This window comes from Pinus tabuliformis, chromosome 6 (assembly GCF_031772625.1).
Source record: "Pinus tabuliformis cultivar Carrire ecotype Pingquan chromosome 6, CPIR1, whole genome shotgun sequence".
In the NCBI taxonomy this organism is placed as follows: Eukaryota; Viridiplantae; Streptophyta; class Pinopsida; order Pinales; family Pinaceae; genus Pinus; species Pinus tabuliformis.
The window spans coordinates 1,022,193,701-1,022,209,346 of record NC_142292.1 but is presented as its reverse complement, the minus strand read 5'-3'; the positions used below and the strand labels follow the sequence as shown (position 1 = coordinate 1,022,209,346).

General features: G+C 43.5%; 1 protein-coding gene across 1 annotated transcript; it reads left to right on the top strand.

The window, feature by feature from the left end:
- The first annotated feature begins 11,888 nt into the window (after positions 1-11,888).
- LOC149262477 (uncharacterized) lies at positions 11,889-14,228 on the top strand. The gene is made up of 2 exons (XM_089379928.1): positions 11,889-12,845; positions 13,488-14,228. Exons 1-2 carry the CDS (start codon positions 11,889-11,891, stop codon positions 14,226-14,228), a joined length of 1,698 nt encoding a protein of 565 aa, XP_089236054.1.
- The last annotated feature ends 1,418 nt before the right edge of the window (positions 14,229-15,646 follow it).

Here is a 15,646-nt window from a genome sequence, read left to right as displayed (position 1 = left end):
ATTGGTACTGTCCCTGGTACGGTTGATAAACAAACTGTGGTTGACTAGTGACAACCATACTTAAACCAGGCTGCCCCACAGGCATCTGAACCGTAGTTTGAATCGTGGATCCAGACAATGGTAAAGATGTCTGCGGAGTAGTGGCAGAGACAGTAGAAACCGGAGCTATCGATACTCCAGAAGTAAGTGCGGTGGAAGAAACAGATGTTGCGGTAGTTGCAGCAGTCATTTGAGATGGAGTACTAGGTGCAATTGGCGACTGAGTAACTACCGAAGGTACAGAAGTTTGAACATTAGACTGGACTGGTTGCTAGGATGGACCAGCAACTAAGGGTTGTCCAGCTTGAGATGACAACTGTACACTTGGCTGCAATACCTTTTGAACTTGCGATGGATCCCACACTATGTTCATTCCGGGGTATTGACCCATGACAGGTTGAGGATATTGAGATCCATAACCGGATTGAGGGTAGGATTGATAACTGAAAGGCATAGTTCCCGTACCTTGAACATATGATGGACCTTGAGGTGGTTGATAACCTTGACTCGAGTATTGACCTGGAGGTTGATACCCTTGAGGTAAATACTGATACTGGGGTTGACCTTGACCTTGAGGTTGATACCCTTGAGGTAAATATTGATACTGAGGTTGACCCTGGGGTACATATTGAGGCTGGGGTTGACCTTGAGGAATGTATTGTACTATGGGTACATACTGTCCTTGAGGTTGCCCCCCAGACGCAACTTGTGTACCTTGAGGTTGCCCCCCAGGCGTTAATTGAGGCTGCCCCCCAGGCGGTAATTGGCCACCTTGAGGTTGAGAACCGGGAACTGAACCTGACATCATATAAATGTCTCCTACACCCAACGGTCTATTACCATTGTTTCCAGCTAATAACCCATGTTCAATGGGTTGAGGAGATGCTCCCGCAAAAGTACCAGAAAGTGACTGATACCCAGAGGGAACAGAAGGTCCGCCATACAAGAAAGATTCAGGAGATTGAGTGAACACGGATGACTGACCAGACATATTTACAGGAGTATAAATACCTCTAGGTGGAAAAGGAGTACGAGGTGGAGAAAAACTTATCCCTGAGTTGTCTAAATAATTGGTTAACGAAAGGTACCAAGTAGTACTTCTAGGAGGACTGTAAAAGATGGATTCACGCTCCCTTAGATCAATAGTAGGTTGATCTTCAAGGGTAGAAACGCCAAATTCTTCCTCTGGAGCAAGTTCTTCAATAGCTATCAAACCAGCAGGAAGATTTTCGGTGATAACTCTTTCTACCCTAGGTGAATCAGGTGCACTAGAAGTTGGAGTAACAGGTTCAGATACTTCAGGTTCTTCGCCTATATCACTAGTAGATGAAAAACTACCAGCAAGCTCGGAAACTGCAACTGCTTCGGGATTATAACCTGTTTCTAGACCTTGGTAATCTGGATGGACTACCAACGACGATTCTCCTTCTTCAGGTGAACCTACTTTACTGCCACTAGGAGGAGTTACAAGAATTTTCAAACCTTCGTAATGACTCGGGACATCTTCAGGAGGTTCACCCCGCAATCTACGGGACTTCCTCAACAAATCGGCCACGGTAACAATCTCAGGAGACTTGCCCCGAAGTCTACGGGACTGTCTCGGTAATTCCGCCACAGTTAAAACTTTTAACTACTGCACACGCAAACAAAGTAAAATCTCAAAACAAACCACCTAAAGTCTCTAAAGAACCAAACAAATTTGAATCATACGCCTAAAGAATCTAGGGCGTCAAACCATACATAAACAGTAGCCTTCCGAACCGAAAACACTAGTTGGTGATGAAGCCCAACATCACCGAATTCAGTACAGAAGTGGAGGGTGGAACAGTTACCCCGGCAACCTGCTTAATGAATAGACTGGCACAAGTTCCTCCACTTTAACCGTCTCGAGTGAAGTGAACCCCCCGGAAAATCCAAGTGAGTCTAGCCGACGTCTGCTCCAGGCACAGTGGGATCTTCCCTCCACCGTCACCTCGGGTAGAATCCTAAAGATAATGGTCACTAAGGTTACCAACAGCAACAAATACACCTGGGGGAATAGTCTACACTCTGACAGCACGCAAGGGCAGAGTATCAAGCTCAATCCCCTTGCCGGCTCCTTGAAAATAATCCAAGGTTTACCGACAAGTGATCCCTGGCTCCTCGACAATGGTTAATCCGAGGTTTACCATTTGTAATACGTGCGTGTCTGGCATCGTTCCCAACGAGGGAGGATTGATCCCCTCACTGGTTCGGACACAAGCTCGTGCTTCTCCTTTAAGAGGAGCTTTCCCAGAGTATAAATGCAACAGTTGGATTTATCCTACCACAAGATAAGCTACTTGTTTGGTTTTGCTGTCTTGGAGAGTTAATTACTCTCCTACTCCAAGACACTAGCCTGATCTATATTGGTGTTTCAGAGCCCTAGTAAATAAAAGTTACTACGTTGATTTTACTTTAAGCGTTAATTTTTATGGCTTTTCTTTAAGACAAAAGGTAGTGGAGATGAAACTGATGGTGTGTAGACTCGACTCAAATTCACTAAAAAGATGCACTTAGGATGACTTATACTAATTTTTCTTTTTCAATGAATTCCCTAGCTAAGAGAGTTGGAGAATGCAAAATTTATAAAAGACAACTTTCTTGGCAAAGACAATCAAAGAAACAATTTCTTTATCTTTTCCAAAACATACAACACATGACCACTAATTATTCTACGAAAATTCCTTTTCTCTTTCAAAGACTCAAATGCTACCAAAGCAAACTTTCCTTCAAAAGATATTTTTGTAGTTTTTCCTAATTAATAAAGCATGTAAAACTTACTTTAACAAAAATCAAAGTTAAAAAAGCTATGACAATCAAATCAACTCAATTTCACTCAAAAGCAAATCTAGAGAAATGCACCTAAAAACTAAATCAAACGAGGCAAAAGCCTACTAAAGATGATTCCTGGATGTTTTACTCAGTCAAAATGCAACTAAGGACTAGTTAATGCAGAACCAAAAACCAGTCAAAAACAAAAATCAAGATCTTTTTGTTCTTTTTCTCAAGAATAAAATTCAAAGTTCAATCAACAAACTTTTTCGAGATTTGCAAAGAGAAGACACAAAGGTAGGTCTCTCACAAGGATGAATTCTATAACAGGCCCAACTTCTAAGAGAGTTGAACAAAACCAGGGAGATTCAAAGTTTGACAACCTCTAACGCCAAAGTCACTACAAGACCAGTTTAAAAATCAAACCCTAAGGCAAAATCTCTATGAATTTCACTAAAACTCTCGACACTGATGAAACAAGCTTAGGTGAAGATTTATGGCAGAAAACCAGTGGATCTGGGCAGTAAAAACAAATTAAAAACAAAGTCTAAAAGGCAAAAAGAAGAAAATTGAAATTTTCTTAATTTTGACAGGGTACGCAGGCGACCTGTTTGCACAGGTGCGGGTACGCTCTATGCACAAAGCTACAGTGCATACAGGTACGCACTGTGCTCAACTCAGAGGCTGCGTACTTCTAGCAAAACAAAGAAAAACTAAAATCTAATTTAACCCTAAGCTAGCCCACCCAAACACACAGTCAGACAGCCAAAAACCAGAAAACAAACGACTTTTCTCAGATCAAAGTTTCATACAAAGGAAAAAACATTCACATCAATGGAGTTCCCCAGCGGAGTCGCCATTTTGTTAGGCGGAAAGAGTCGATAGTGCGGACACAACCAACCTCCCTAGAAGCTTAAGGCTTTCTAGTGACAAACAAGACAATTAAGAGCAATCCTTCTCTAAATATGCATTTATCATACAAGAAATCAAGTGTTTAGATCCTACCTGTAGTCCAACGCTGTTGTAGTAGTCCAGCCTCGTCGATCCGGATGAGCTCCTTCAGCAATGGCAAGGTATGTATATGGAAAAATAATGTTAAAGATGCCTTTACTCTTGGGTTTAGTGTTGATTCATTATATCAGGTCGATGGAAGTCTGCTAGGTGTCATGTCTTGTGACACAACGCTTCAGTCCGAACTTTGGCATCGGAGGTTTGCCCACCTTCATTACAAAGCTCTACCCGATGTAAGACAGATGGTAACAGGGATGCCTGAATTCCAAGTAGAGAAAGAAGGTGTATGTCCGGGATGTGCCGAAGGAAAGCTCAAAAGGGGACCATTCCCTTCAAGTCAAAGCAAGACCTCCGATATATTACAACTAGTTCACTCAGACATATCAGGTATGATGCCTGTGAACTCCTTGGGAGGATACTCATACTATCTTACTTTTACAGATGACCATTCTCGAAAGACCTGGATATACTTCTTGAAAAAGAAGGATGAAGTGTTCCCTTGATTCCGACACTTCAAAGCCCTAATCGAGAATCAAACCGAAAAGAAGATCAAGATCTTAAGAACTGACAATGGGACTGAATATGAATCTAATGAGTTCCATGATTTTTGTAAAGAGGCTGGCATCAAGAGGGAGACTACTACACCATATACTCCTGAAGAAAATGGTGTGGTAGAAAGGAAGAACCGCACGATGATGGAAGCTGTCCAGGCCATGCTACATGATCAAAGACTTCCAAAGTTTCTATGGGCTGAAACTACAATCACCACCGTATATGTACAAAATTGATGCCCTCATCAAGCATTGGGTTCCTAAACTCCCAAAGAAATGTTCACCACCGGTCAAAGGGAAGTCGTGATTAGTCATGATGTCACCTTTGACAAAGATATGGCTCTCAGCAAGGTGGACAATCTGCTGACTTTGAGTAGCTCTCAAGAAGCCGACACCAGGGAACCGAAAGAAAAGGATGATGAATCAATGCCTGATGTAGAAGAACCCATGGATCCGATTGATCCTCATCCACATGAGCCTTCCTCTTCTAGGAAGAGGCCTTCATGGCTTAGGGGGATACTTGATGATGCTGAAGGACATGCTGCACCCTGAGGAACCTTCCATCAAAGTAAGAAACTTAACAGGTATCAGGGATACCTGACCATCATGAGCACGATCATACAAAATGAACCTTCATCATTCTCAGATGTCATCAAGCATTAACTATGGAAGGATGCTATGACCATAGAATATGAGTCTATTATGGAGAATGATGTCTGGGAAGTAGTACCCAGACCCTGGTCAAGACAATGTTACTTCAATATGGCTTTACAAGATAAAGCATGCAGCAAATGGAAGTATGGAAAAGTATAAGGTTCATTTTGTTGCTCGTGGTTTATCCCAGAAGGGAGGTATAGACTATGATATTTGCACCTGTTGCCAGATATACGACCATCCTCTTGATCATAGCCCTTGTGGCTTCACAAGGATGGAACCTACATCAGATGGATGTTAAGACCGCGTTCTTGCATGGTTCTATCAAAGAAGAGGTCTATGTGGAGCAACCTAAAGGATTTGAGATTCATGATTAAAAATCTCATGTATGCAGGTTGAAGAAGGCTCTCTATGGGCTGAAGCAAGCACCCTGAGCATGGTATGAGAGGATAGATAGCTACTTGATGAAGTTGGGATTCACTAGGAGTGAAGCTTATCCTAACCTTTACTTTAAGGTTGAAGATGACAAGCCTCTCATACTGGTGTTATATGTGGATGACCTCTTTCTAACAGGTGCAAACCCTCTCATTCACAAATGTAAGAGGGAGATGGATTCTGAATTTGAAATGAAGGACCAAGGACTTGAAGTGTGGCAGAAGCCGAGGGAAATTTTCCTATCTCAAGGAAAATATGTGGTAAATATATTGGAAAGATTCGGTATGATGGACTGCAAGCCTGTGACTACCTCGAGGATCTTAACTTTTAGAAGTTATATGGTAGTGATGTCGGACCAGACTTGGGAAATGCCTCTGAGTTTCAAAAACTCATTCGCATTGATGTTCTTGGTGAACCTCCGTCCGAACATATGTTTTGCAGTTAGCATTGTGAGCTCATATTTGGTTGAGTCTCACTGGATTGATGCCAGGAATCTTCTAAGATGTCTTCAGGACACAATCTCTCATGGATTAAGATACACTGTCGGAGATGTGAGACTACTTGGATATACTGATGTTGATTGGGTAGGCAGTGTGGTGGACCGTAAGAGCACTTCCGGGTACTGTTTCACCTTGGGATCTGCTTCGATATCCTGGATGAACAGGAAGCAGAAGTCGGTGGCTTTGAGCACTGCCGAAGCAGGATATATTGTTGCTAGCATAACCTTGTGTGAGGCAGTCTGGTTGTGAAAGCTCTTCAGTGAGCTGTTTGGATTTACATTGGATACCACTGTGATTCTTTGTAACAACCAGAGGTGGGATTCGATTATTGAGGAATCCTGTATTCGTTAATTGCTCCAGCAAATAGACATCATCTGGGATATGGTAAGTCGATGAGCGAGGAAGCTCCATCACATTAAGATGATGTACAGGTTGATACACCTTGTCAAAGCCCCGAGGAAAGATCTAATCTATGATTTTCCCAAATGACTTGGAGTCGGCAAGAAACCCTTGTACAAGGGTCCTGCATGTTGCATACATTGAGCTCTGGGAGCTCTGAGGGCTTGCGGTTCCTACTGGAGCAACATATGACCATAGGGTGACTCACCCTCCCCTAGTGGTGCACACTAGAACAAGATGATTCACTCTCTTGTGGGACAAGATGATTCGCTCTCTTGTGGAACAGGATGTTTCGCTCTCCTGTGTAGCAGGATTGATGTGTTCTCCTGTGAGGCCTGGATTGATGTGTTCTCCATGGCATCCTGGATTGATGTGTTCTCCATGGCAATTGTAGCAGGATTGATGTGTTCTCTTGTGAGGCCTGGATTGATGTGTTCTCCATGGCAATTGTAGCAGGATTGATGTGTTCTCCTGTGAAGACAGGATTGATTAGTTCTCCTGTCGAGGCATCCTACCCATGTAGTCTAGGACTCATGGGAAGTACCTCTCATCTGATTAATGAGCAGGGAAATGAAGTTAGGGACCATAGTAGTACCGATGGACGCATCGTTGTATCTACCGTACTCCCTACGCTAAGATGACCTCCACTGATCTGGGATCAATGATACTGGTCTGGGACCAGTGGTAGGAGTGGTACTTACTATGAAGCTGACTTTGGGTCGGCTGAGACTGGTCTGGGACCAGTGGTACGCACTCTGAGACTGACTTTGAGTCAGTGGAGGATGATATTGGTCTGGGACCATTGGAGTTGTACTCACTATGACGCTGACTTTGGGTTGGTTGAGACTGGTCTGGGACCAGTGGTACATACTCTGAGACTGACTTTGAGTCAGTATGATACATCCTCGATCATTTCTTCTTCTTCATAATTCGGACAAAAGCAGAGTAGAACAGAACAATGCAAGAGCAGAGCAGAACAGAACAAAACAGTACAGATCAGTGCAGGGCAGAACACGACAAAACAGAACAGGAAAAATAGAGTAGAGCAGGGCAAGGATCAGGCTGTACAAGGCAGTGCATTTGAGGGATGAATAGTAACGACCGATAAGACAGTTGCAGATGAAGTTCTCCATGGTTGAGAGGGAGTGTTAAAATTGGAAACCAGGGCAAAACTTCATGTGGGTCATCTTATTCATGGCTAATAATATTTTTATTAGATTCCTCTCATCGAGAGGTGTAGGATTGATATAAAGATCATCCAATTCTGATAAGTATTCATGGAGATATGAATTTATTTTGATTATGGAATTATTATCAAGCCGACCTACAACTCATGTAGGCTCAGAAGCCCAACAGTCGCATCTATTCACCCACCAACGTTGTGTATAAATATAAGAGGACTTTTCCTCATTTGGACTCACTCATCTCATCACATCTCTCTCTCTCTCTACTGCGCAGATATGAGTCTCTTCTCTACTGCGCTGAAATGGGTCTCTCTCTCTCACACATGTGAAGCCGGAAGCTGTTGAATTTGAAGCTGCAACTGCAGAAGTAAAGATTGACTTGCGTGGCCTAGAAGATCTCCTCTTTGGAACTGCGTTGTAGGTTCATCTGAACCTCCTTTGAAAGCCACAACTTTTGGTGGTGGAATGAAGTCAATCCGACTAACGGTTTGCAAGATATCGACTGCCCTAGTTTGAAGCCGGAAACTGCTGAAACTGAAGCTGCAACTGCAGAAGTAAAGATTGACTTGCGTGGCCTAGAAGATCTCCTCATCTGAACTGTGCTGTAGGTTCATCTGAACCTCCTCTGGAAGCCAAAACTTTTGGTGGTGGAATGAAGTCAATCCGACTGTCGGTTTGTGAGATATGGTCTGCCCTAGTTTGATAATGAAGCTGCTAATGCTGATGCTACTGATCTAGGGTTTGCTACTGCTGATATGAATCAGATTTATTGTACTATTTCTCTCTGCTGAATTATTGAAGATAAAAGAAGATTTGATCAAATGGTTTCCCCACACATTGTGGGGTTTGTCCCTGGCTAGCCGCCACATCTTGTGTCTCTTGTCTTGGCTTGTTTTTTGTCGATCGTTTAATGTTCTATCTGCACTTTACTTTATGTTAATAAGAAAAAGAAGTAAATTGTTATAAGCATAGAACATACCATAACTTAACAAGACCAGTGGCAACTCACAGGCCAAAAGTGGAATTTCCCAGTCACCGAATCAATGCCAGAATACAATTTATGAGAGATCACGCGCTGATCGGCAAGTTCATTGGAATATGGCCAACTGAGATGGCGCTGAGGAGCTGGATAAGCACCAAATGGAACCCGAAAGGACACATCACTCTGCATTTAGGGCCAAAGGGGTTTTTCACTGCAGTTTTCAACTGCCTGGAAGATCGCAATAGGATTCTGGATGGGGGTCCTTATTTTTTCAATTCTGCAGGACTATATCTCAAAGGATGGGTTGAACGATTCAATCCAGACAAGGAAGACCTTAGTTATGCCCCTGTTTGGATAAGGTTGTACTCGCTTCCTTGGGAATATTGGGAAGAAAAATCTCTTTAGGAGATTGGAAATGTGCTGGGCGAGTTCGTCAAGGTTGCCGAGGAAACAAAACTATGCAGATACACGTCTTATGCCCCGATCTGCGTTTATATGGATCTAAAGCAACCCTTGCCAGACACGGTAAGTCTCTTTCATGAAGATGTTGAATTGATTCAATTAATAGACTATGAGCACGTACCTTTTAGATGCAGGAAATGCCATGATATAGGGCATCTCTATAGAGACTGTCCTCTGAACAGGAAACCCCCTTCTCAATTGAGCTCAAATAACCAAACGTCTGACGATTTCACCAAGGTAACAAACCGCAGAAGAGGGAACAAAAAATCAACAGCCAATCCCAAGACCAATCCTGTTGACATGTCAAAACCCTCAATGAGTAACAGCTTTGAGGTCCTGGCCAATAATGATATGCAAGATCCTAATAATGAACCTTAGAATGACAAAGAATCTAACAAAGGCGGTCGGAGGAAACTTCATAGCAAACAGAGGATATCCCATTCACGAAATCAATCCTTCAATCCCAAACCAAAACTCAACCCTGGCATTCTCAAGGAATGGAAGTTGATAATCCTGAACCAAGCTCCAAGACATCGAAGGAAAGAGAGGAACCCTCTCAAGAACCCCAGATCATGGAAGAAGACCCTGAGAATATTAACATTGGTGAACTGGATATCGTAGGGCTGGAGCAAGCATGCAAGATAGGGAATTTTGACAAAATACCAGACCGGCAAGTGGATAACCTAGTAGAGGTCCTTAACCGTGCACAAAAGAAATACTCTCTAGGAGTCCAGATAGGAAGTCAATGGGATGGCAAGTTCATCTCCAAGGATAGCAAGAAAAGAGGAAGAAAAAAAACCCTCGAAAGAACCATCAAGATAGGCGAAGTGTTAGTTGAGTCAGGGAGGTACGCCAAGCTGACCAAGTATTTCAACACCAATCCCAATCCTTCTCAATGAAGCTGATATCATGGAATATAAGGGGGCTCAACAACCCCAGGAAAGGCAGACTATTAAAAAATATGCTTATGCAGGAAAAACCAAGTATACTTTTTTTGCAGGAGACTAAATGCAATTCGACAGTTTTGGAAAAAATAGCAGCGAAAGCCTGGCCAGGAGGGCTAGTAACAGCTGTTGATGCTCAAGGGGCGTCGGGAGGACTAGCAATTCTCTGGGATGCACGAGTAATTCAACTCAACAATATACATGCTAACAAGAACTTCATTCAGGCAACATTTCATTTAATCGGTACCAACACCCATGGTCACATAACTAATGTATATTTCCCTCAGGAAACTATACACAAAGCTGAAATTCTGGATACACTGTCGGAGCTCAACTCAGGTAGGCTATACCCGCTCTGGATATCTGGAGGAGATTTTAACATGATAGCAAGAATGGAGGAAAAGCAGGGAGGCAGAAGCAGAACAAACAGAGACGGGAACCTACTGAAAGACTTTATTCAAACCAACTGGTTGGTAGATATTCCTTCAAACAATGGCATGTTCACTTGGAACAATAAAAGAGAGGGATCGCAACAGATAGCTTCGCGTCTTGATAGATTCCTTATATCAGACAATGCAACTAACCTGGGAGGGGAATTCATCGCCTCCATCCTTCCTGTTTCAGGCTCAGACCACTGGCCCATAGCACTCCAATGGAACAGGCCAGGCAACAATATTAGGCGTCCATTCCGGTTTGAAGAATTCTGGTTAACTCATCCGGATTTTGATGAATTGGTTAGATCAACTTGGCTCAAATTCAATCCTATTAGTGGCACAAAGATGTCTATGTTCCAGCAGAAACTAAAGCACCTCAAAGGCGAAATCAAACACTGGAATAACACCACTTTTGGCAATATTTTTAAAGCACAGGCTACTCTCAATCAAGAAATGAAGATTGTCCAGCAAAGGATCATCACAGAAGGACGCTCCGAGGAACTTGCTAAGAAGGAACAAGATATCGAATCCCAAATTTTAGATAGAGCTCAATAGGAGGAAACCCTTTGGAGGCAGAAATCGAGGATCAGATGGCTCAAGGACGGGGAAAAGAACACAAAATTTTTTCATAAAACTACAGTGCAGCGCAGAATGAACAATTACATCTCCCATATCAAAAATGAGCAGGGGAATAGAATTGAAACTCATGAAGGCATTGAAGAGGAGTTTCTCAGATACTTTAAGAAAGCTCACCAAGAACCCAGTATAGACAGAATGCCTGCTATAAATAAGATCCTAAGGAACATTCCAAAATTAATTACAGAGGAGCATAATCGTCTCCTCCTCAAGCCCACTAACTTGCAGGAAGTCGAAGATGCTGTTCATCAATTGAAGGCAGGGAAAGCACCGGGCCCGAATGGATTCACATCAAACTTTTTTCATAAATTTTGGGATCTTATTAAAATGGAGGTATGGCAAGTTGTGGAGGAATCTCGCACCTTACGTTGGATGTACCCAGGACTGAATGCCACATTCATCGCTTTAATTCCCAAGGCGGAAGAATCCAATACCCCAGACAAGTACAGACTGATTGCTCTATGCAACATTATCTATAAAATCGTCTCAAAAGTTATAGCTACCAGACTAAAACCGTTGCTCCCTCTCATAATCTCGCCCGAGCAATCTGGTTATGTAGAAGGCCGGCAGATAACGGATGGGATCATTTTAACTCATGAAATAATCCACTCTTTGAAGCAAACCAAAAAACCAGGTATGCTGCTTAAAATCGATTTATCAAAAGCTTTTGATAGTATCAGTTGGATTTACATTCAAAAAATTCTTACTGCCTTTGGCTTTGCCCCGTCATGGGTCAGATGGATTATTAATCTTTTGTCTTCAGCTTTCTTTTCTGTTCTCATCAATGGTATCCCTTCGGCTACGTTTCGTCCCTCCAGAGGTATCAGGTAGGGAGATCCCCTTTCACCTTTTCTTTTTGTTATTATGGCTGAAGGACTAGGTAGAAGTCTAAATTCTGCCCGGCTCTCCCAGCGTCTCAAAGGCCTATCCTTTAACAATTCTCCAACTTACTCCCACCAGCAATTCGTGGACGATAACATGCTTTTTGGTCATCCCTCGGTTCAAGAAGCTCGCCTTCTCAAAACCCTCCTATCAAACTTCTCTGAAGCCTCTGGAGCCCTTATTAATCGTGTCAAATCTCAAATCTTTTTCTTTAACACCCCTGCTCCCACTCAAAAAGCCATTGCCCGTATCCTTGGTTTTACCATCGCTTCCCTTCCCTCCAAATACCTTGGAGCTCCCTTAATAGCCTCGGCCCTCAAGCACTCCTCTTGGAAAAACTTGTTAGAAAAGCTAGAGGCTCGGCTCTCCCTCTGGACTCATAGAGCTCTTAATATGGCCAGTAGACTTGTTCTCATCAAGGCAGTTCTCCATTCCATGCCCTTGTATCTCTTCTCTATTCTTGCAGCTCCTAAATGGGTTCTCAAGGAAATAAAGAATCTCCAGCGCAACTTCTTATGGGGTAGCTCAGGCCATAATCGAAAGTGGGCTCTGGTCAAATGGGATAATGTATGTCTTCTGAAGAAAGCTGGGGGCATTGGGCTAAGAGATCCAGGGCACAGTAATAAGACTATGGGAGCTAGAATATGGTGGAGGTGGCTGGCAAATCCTAACACCCCCTGGGCCTCCCTTTGGACAGCAAAGTATGCGAACAATTGCCCTATTGAAGAAAGAATTCGGATGACAGAAGTAAGCACGGGGTCAGTAATATGGAACTCGGCCATTCAACACAGAGATCTAATACAAAAGCATAGCTTCTGGGAAGTCAAGAGCGGTAGCACAACAAGATTTTGGGAAGACTCCTGGCAGCAGCTCCCAAAGATAAAGGACACACTCTCTAACCTTCCATTACCAAAGCAACATATCAATCAGTTAGCAACGGTTAGTCAGTTCTGGGACCCCTCTTCCACACAGGGATATAGACAATGGATGGATGCAAATCAAATCATAATGCACAGTTCTGAGCAAGTTCAACGATATCTTTCCATAGAACTACAAAAGCGGCAAATCCCTATCTCAGAAGGATCGGACATACTAAGATGGGGATATGAAGAGAGAGGGACCTTCACCACAAGGGAAGCGTATAAGATACTAGTCCAAGAACAGACAATCAAAGACACTTTATGGGATAAAATCTGGCATTCCTCCAATTGGCCGAAGGTGTCTACTTTTTTATGGCTCCTATGTCATAATAAAATTCTAACATGGGATAATCTTAGAAAAAGAAGCTTCTTGGGCCCATCTATATGTCTCAACTATAAGCAAGAAGAGGAATCAGCCATACATCTAATGCAAACCTGTCAAATAGGATGGAAGCTGTGGGAAAAGGATGCCTTCTGATGCCAAAAAAACGGCAAAGTGCAAGGGGATATCAGAGCTACTATTCGCAATTGGAGTCAAGAGACATATCAAAACAAACTCCTCAACACACTATGGCAGCTTATCCCTGGTCTACTGATGTGGAACATCTGGAAAGAGCGGAACAAAAGAGTTTTTAAGGATCAATCTATGTCCATAGAGCAGATATGGACCAAAATACATCAGAACATCAAGGAGTCTTTATCCATAAAAGACTGGTACCCAGAAGATTTTCCTTCATTGCCGCAGGAAAAAACAGTGTGGGACAATTGGAAGATTCAGGTAAATCAACAGCCGATCCTTAAAAATAATCCTACTACGAAGAGGAAAAAGTCAGCAAAATGGACTCCGCCGCCCAGCAACATGTTCCAGCTCAACTTCGATGGAGCCTCAAAGGGCAATCCGGGAAAAGCAGGGTATGGGGGGGTCTTCAGGGATCACTATGGCACTCCTCAACTCATTTTTCTGGGATCAAAAGGTTGGGACACCAACAACTCAGCAGAGTTGGAAGGATTGTGGCGAGGTCTCACCCTGGCTCAAGACAAAAGTTTTTTTCCGCTTATCATAGAAGGGGATTCGCAAATCATTATAAGGATGGTCACAAAACTAATGAATGGATCCCCCATACATAAGGTTAGTAACAACTGGAGGATGGCCCAAAGGCTCGAGCTAATAGACAGATGGCTTTCTCAACATCAAGCAGTTTCCTTCAGACACACTAGGCGGGAAGGAAACAAGCTTGCTGATTTTCTCGCTAATCTCGGAGTGGAAATAGAGGCAGATCTCTTTGTAGGCACAATCTCCAGTATAGCCTCCGAGGATCAACTCTCTGAGTTCCAGAACATTGTGACGAAGGATAAACTTCAGGAGGATGATACACACCCGGATGCGGGTGTTAATAAATGACAATTATGAAGGGCCGCACAAGGCAGGCAGCTGGCCCTGCACCTGGCTGGCGGACGACCTCCATGGCATGCGCATTTGGCTGGCGGACAGTCTCCATGGCATGCGCATTTAATCATCTGTAGAACGGAATGTTGGTCGCACAAATCGGCATTTATGAGCGCCTGGTTCAAGAGCTCATGCTTAAGGTTTTATGTATGGATCCATATCTGATTCACGCCATTGTCACTGGTTCTTTTTACCTTCGCCCGTGGTTCTTCCCGCACCCCTGCCTAGCTCAACTTGTTTGGAAGCTCGCCTGGTTAACTGGTGTAGTTGGGCTCCTCTGTGCTCAGACTCTCTCCCGTCAGTTCTGCCATCTTCCCTTTCTCAGTTGGTCTGTCATTCTGAGAATGCCTCGCCGTCGAGGAGTCCCGCGCCGAGGAGGTAACACTGGGAACAGAGGAAGAACCTCTCGGCCTGCTCCGCAGAATGTCATACCCATTGCTTCGGCCTCTCCATCCTCACCGCCCTCTGGTCAAGCCGGGCCTCTTCCGCACAATTCCTTTCAGACTACCAGGTTCACCTTCCACAGTAGGCTCAATGGGCCTATTTTTTCTGCTAGCATAACAGTCATTCTTGCTAAGGAAGAGAGTAATCCTACCTGCTTGGCCCACACTACCACCTCTCAATCTCAGGAAGATAGCGTCCTTCAGGGGGAAATGGCTGGGGTGGTGTCTAAGGCTGACAACATACAGGATGACACCCCTGTTTCTGAAGCGCCTCTGCATCCGGCTGACTCAACACAGAACAAGATTCTTGCCTGTTGACCGACTCAGCGTGCAGGCAGCATTCTCAACCTGGTAACTACTCCTGAAGACGACATTGAAGGAATTGATGACAATTGTTTCGTCACTTGGGTCGCTTCATCCAGCCAGGTGGATAAGGACATGCCTGACTCTCCGCAACATGCAGACTAAGGCTGGTTCATCACCGACGGGTGGCATTCTTGCCTTCGCTCTGTGTGTTTTTTGCTATGTGTCTTTGTTTCTAGGTCTCTGGTCCTGTGTCTGGTTAAAGTTCTTGTTTAAGCTCTTGGCGCTAGCCAACCTGTTCTCTGTTTGCAGCTATAATTATGGGTTTGATGGGTACTATTTTGTCACTTTTGTTCATGGCGGGCATGATAGCATGCGTCTTAGTAAAGCCTCTGAAGGTGTTAGCTATGTCATGTTAGAATCAGAACATAATTATTTCAGTGGGTCATGGTCTAACACAAAATCTTTTGAAGTCTGTAATTTGGAAACGGCAGATAGCATGAAATGTATGTCTCTGAATCTCTGGCTGAGGGCTGGCATCTGCCCCCTCTGAGGTCTCGACCTCCATGTACATAATTTTTCTCTTTTTAATAGAATTAGTATTTACGCAGAAAAAATAAATAAAAA